This window comes from Petaurus breviceps, unplaced genomic scaffold (assembly GCF_028583685.1).
Source record: "Petaurus breviceps papuanus isolate PSGF00001 unplaced genomic scaffold, PetGlider_PUasm1.0 90823, whole genome shotgun sequence".
Classification (NCBI taxonomy): domain Eukaryota; kingdom Metazoa; phylum Chordata; class Mammalia; order Diprotodontia; family Petauridae; genus Petaurus; species Petaurus breviceps.
In genome coordinates, this window is record NW_027187352.1 from 2063 (window position 1) to 5105 (window position 3043).

General features: G+C 40.7%; 1 protein-coding gene across 1 annotated transcript; it reads left to right on the top strand.

The window, feature by feature from the left end:
* Nucleotides 1-276: 276 nt before the first annotated feature.
* LOC138148360 (small ribosomal subunit protein uS8-like) lies at nt 277-718 on the top strand. Its single transcript, XM_069071051.1, has one exon. The coding sequence runs from the start codon at nt 301-303 to the stop codon at nt 691-693; it is 393 nt and encodes a 130-aa protein (XP_068927152.1). The 5' UTR covers nt 277-300; the 3' UTR covers nt 694-718.
* Nucleotides 719-3043: the final 2325 nt, after the last annotated feature.

Sequence of the window (3043 nt, forward strand, 5' to 3'; positions counted from 1 at the left end):
GGATCCTTTTTCAGAATAATATTAATTGTATAATATATAATATATAATCCTATACATAGGATTACAAAGAAAATTATATTAAAATAGTTGTAATTTTTTTCAAAGTTCATGGATGCCATGTAAATAACTCCTTATGCTCCTTATACATAAGTCCAAAGGTGAAGTCTAGACAAATCAGTTTTACATAACTTTTTCTTTGTCACAAGTGGAGGTTCAATGTTGGGGAACAATATTTGAGAAAATAACTTGTATAAAAAACAAAAGGCATCACTCTTTCTGCCATCTTGTAGCGCTGCCACCATGGTGCACATGAATGTCCTGGCAGATGCTCTCAAAAGCATCAACAATGCAGAAAAGCAAGGAAAACGCCAGGTTCTCATTAGGCCGTGCTCTAAAGTAATTGTCCGGTTCTTAACTGTGATGATGAAGCATGGTTACATTGGCGAATTTGAGATCATTGATGATCACAGAGCAGGAAAAATTGTTGTGAATCTCACCGGCCGATTAAACAAGTGTGGTGTAATCAGTCCCAGATTTGATGTTCAATTGAAAGATCTGGAAAAGTGGCAGAATAATCTGCTACCATCCCGTCAGTTTGGGTTTATTGTGCTTACAACCTCAGCTGGCATCATGGACCACGAGGAAGCAAGACGAAAACACACAGGAGGAAAAATCCTGGGATTCTTTTTCTAAGGATGTAAAACATACATCAAATAAAGTGCTCCAATGGAAAAAAAGAAAAAAACAAAAGGCATCAATCTTTTTTTAAAATTAATAGTGGAGTTAGGTTAAGCAAACACTAAATTTCTTCCCAGCTCCATCATCTTGATATCATATAGAACTACTCAGTTTCACAGAAGCATAGTATCCAATATGGGATTTGAGCTCAAATCTTCTAGACTAACCTAGAATAACTTATCCAAAGTCATACAAACCACAAATAAGAAAACAAAATTTAAACATTGGTTCTCTGACTCCAAATCCAATTATTCCCATTATGCTACAACTAATAAAATGAAATAACATAAAAATGGAAACTGTATCAGCTGGGAAATGCACCCAATTTTAGCTTAACCTGGGATTGTCTTTTTCTGTCACAGGGTCCCTATAAGCTTCGATCTGAGTGTGAGTCATTCAAAATAGTCTTGCCTGGAGGCAGAAGGAAAGGAAAAGTGACTTTCACTCTGGAGGATCTTGGATTGTACAAAATTCTTCAGACCCAAGGTCACACTCAGGGAGGTTCAGTGGTATGTGTGCATGGGTTTTTAAGGCAGCCTACCAAGTTCCTCTTGAGATATTTGTTAGCATCCTAACCTTGCTGGAGTCCTAATAGTCAGAAAATGTGGGAGCCTTGGGGACATAGGGTCCAGAACTGGGACCAGAATCAAGCCTGCTCTTTCCTTTCCCTACATCCTCACTTCTTTTAAGTCTAGCCTTATTTCTCCCAGAAGGCTGAGCCTGTGCTCACTTGCTCTGCATTGTTCTCCTTCCCCACCTCCAGGTCCAACTTGGATGGCTCCCCAGAGCTCTCTGCATCCCAGCATTTGAGGGAGGGGCTTGCTACATCAGGCACTCTGAGCAGTAACATCTTTTATTCTCTCTCCAGCCTCTTGACGTCAATTATTCTTGCCCCACGGCAGAAGAATCAAAGGAAGAACCAAAATCCTTCTTCAAGCTTTAAATGAAAATTCCTCCCTCATCAATCAGACTGAAGTGCAAAAGGGTGAAAGCCTGACAAGGTTGTTGGAACTGGAGCTGGAGATCCGGCATGGCACAGTGGACAGAGTGCTGGCCTTGGACCTTACTCCTCTGTCACCAAAGGCAAGTCACTTAACCTCTTGAACCTTAGTTGCATCATCTGTAAAATGAGGGAATTGGGCTGGTATGGATGGTCTTTTTCAAAGCTATGACTGAATGACCCCTTTCTGGGGCCAAGTGAAGAAAGGCATCTTCCTCTTCACCCCTCTTCCAGGGACACACAAACTATAGGCCCATTGGCTGCTATCACTTCCTGTCTGCATCTTGGGAGACCCCTGAGAGCAGGAAATAGTTGCCCTCCTTGCTTTTGGGGGTCTTTCTTTGCCCCTCAACTTAGCATAGTAGGTGCTAGCTGGCAGTTAATTGGTATCACAGACATGATGGAGTCCTTGATCAGGAGTCAGGAAGATTTGAGCTCAAATCCCATATTGGATACTATGCTTCTGTGAAACTGAGTAGTTCTATATGATATCAAGATGATGGAGCTGGGAAGAAATGTAGGGTTCATTTAACCTAACTCCATTATTTATTAAAACAAAGATTGATTGATGCTTTTTGTTTTTTATACAAGTTATTTTCTCAAATATTGTTCCCCAACATTGAACCTTCACTTGTGACAAAGAAAAAGTTATGCAAAACTGATAAAAAATAATTGCATCCAACAGCCTATATAACATTCCACACCCATAGTCCCTCACCTCTCTACTGAGAGGAAGAAAATATTCTTTATTATCTGTTTCTAAGACTCAGTGTGGTAACTACAACTCCTCTTCCAAATCCCTTATCTTACAGAAGTACAAAGGGAGGCCCAGATTGCTGATTGATTTGATCATCACACAGATTGCAAATAGCAGAACTGCCATTAAATCCCACATCTTCTGACTCTAAACCCCACCACACCATGTTGCCTCCGTATACATTGTTGCCTCTCACTTTCCTGCTTTTGCTCACATTGTTGCCTGTTCTTGAAGTGTCCTCCTTCCTTCTCTTGGTCTGTCCATCCTTTAAAGTCCAACTCAAATGCTGCCTCTTCCTGTAAACATCCCCATCACCCCTGGCTGGTAGGGACCTTCATCATCGGATCTCACATAGTTTTATACTTCTCCACCGTGCTTTGTATGTAACCTTGTTTTTGGAGATCTTTCTGTTGGTGCCTTTTCCTCCTTCTAGCCTCTAACCTCATGAAATGAAGCACCCTGTCTTAGCCAGATTTTGTATTTCTCTCTATGTGCACACAGTAGGTAATTAATAAATGCACAATGAATGGCTAATGTTCTCAGAGCCT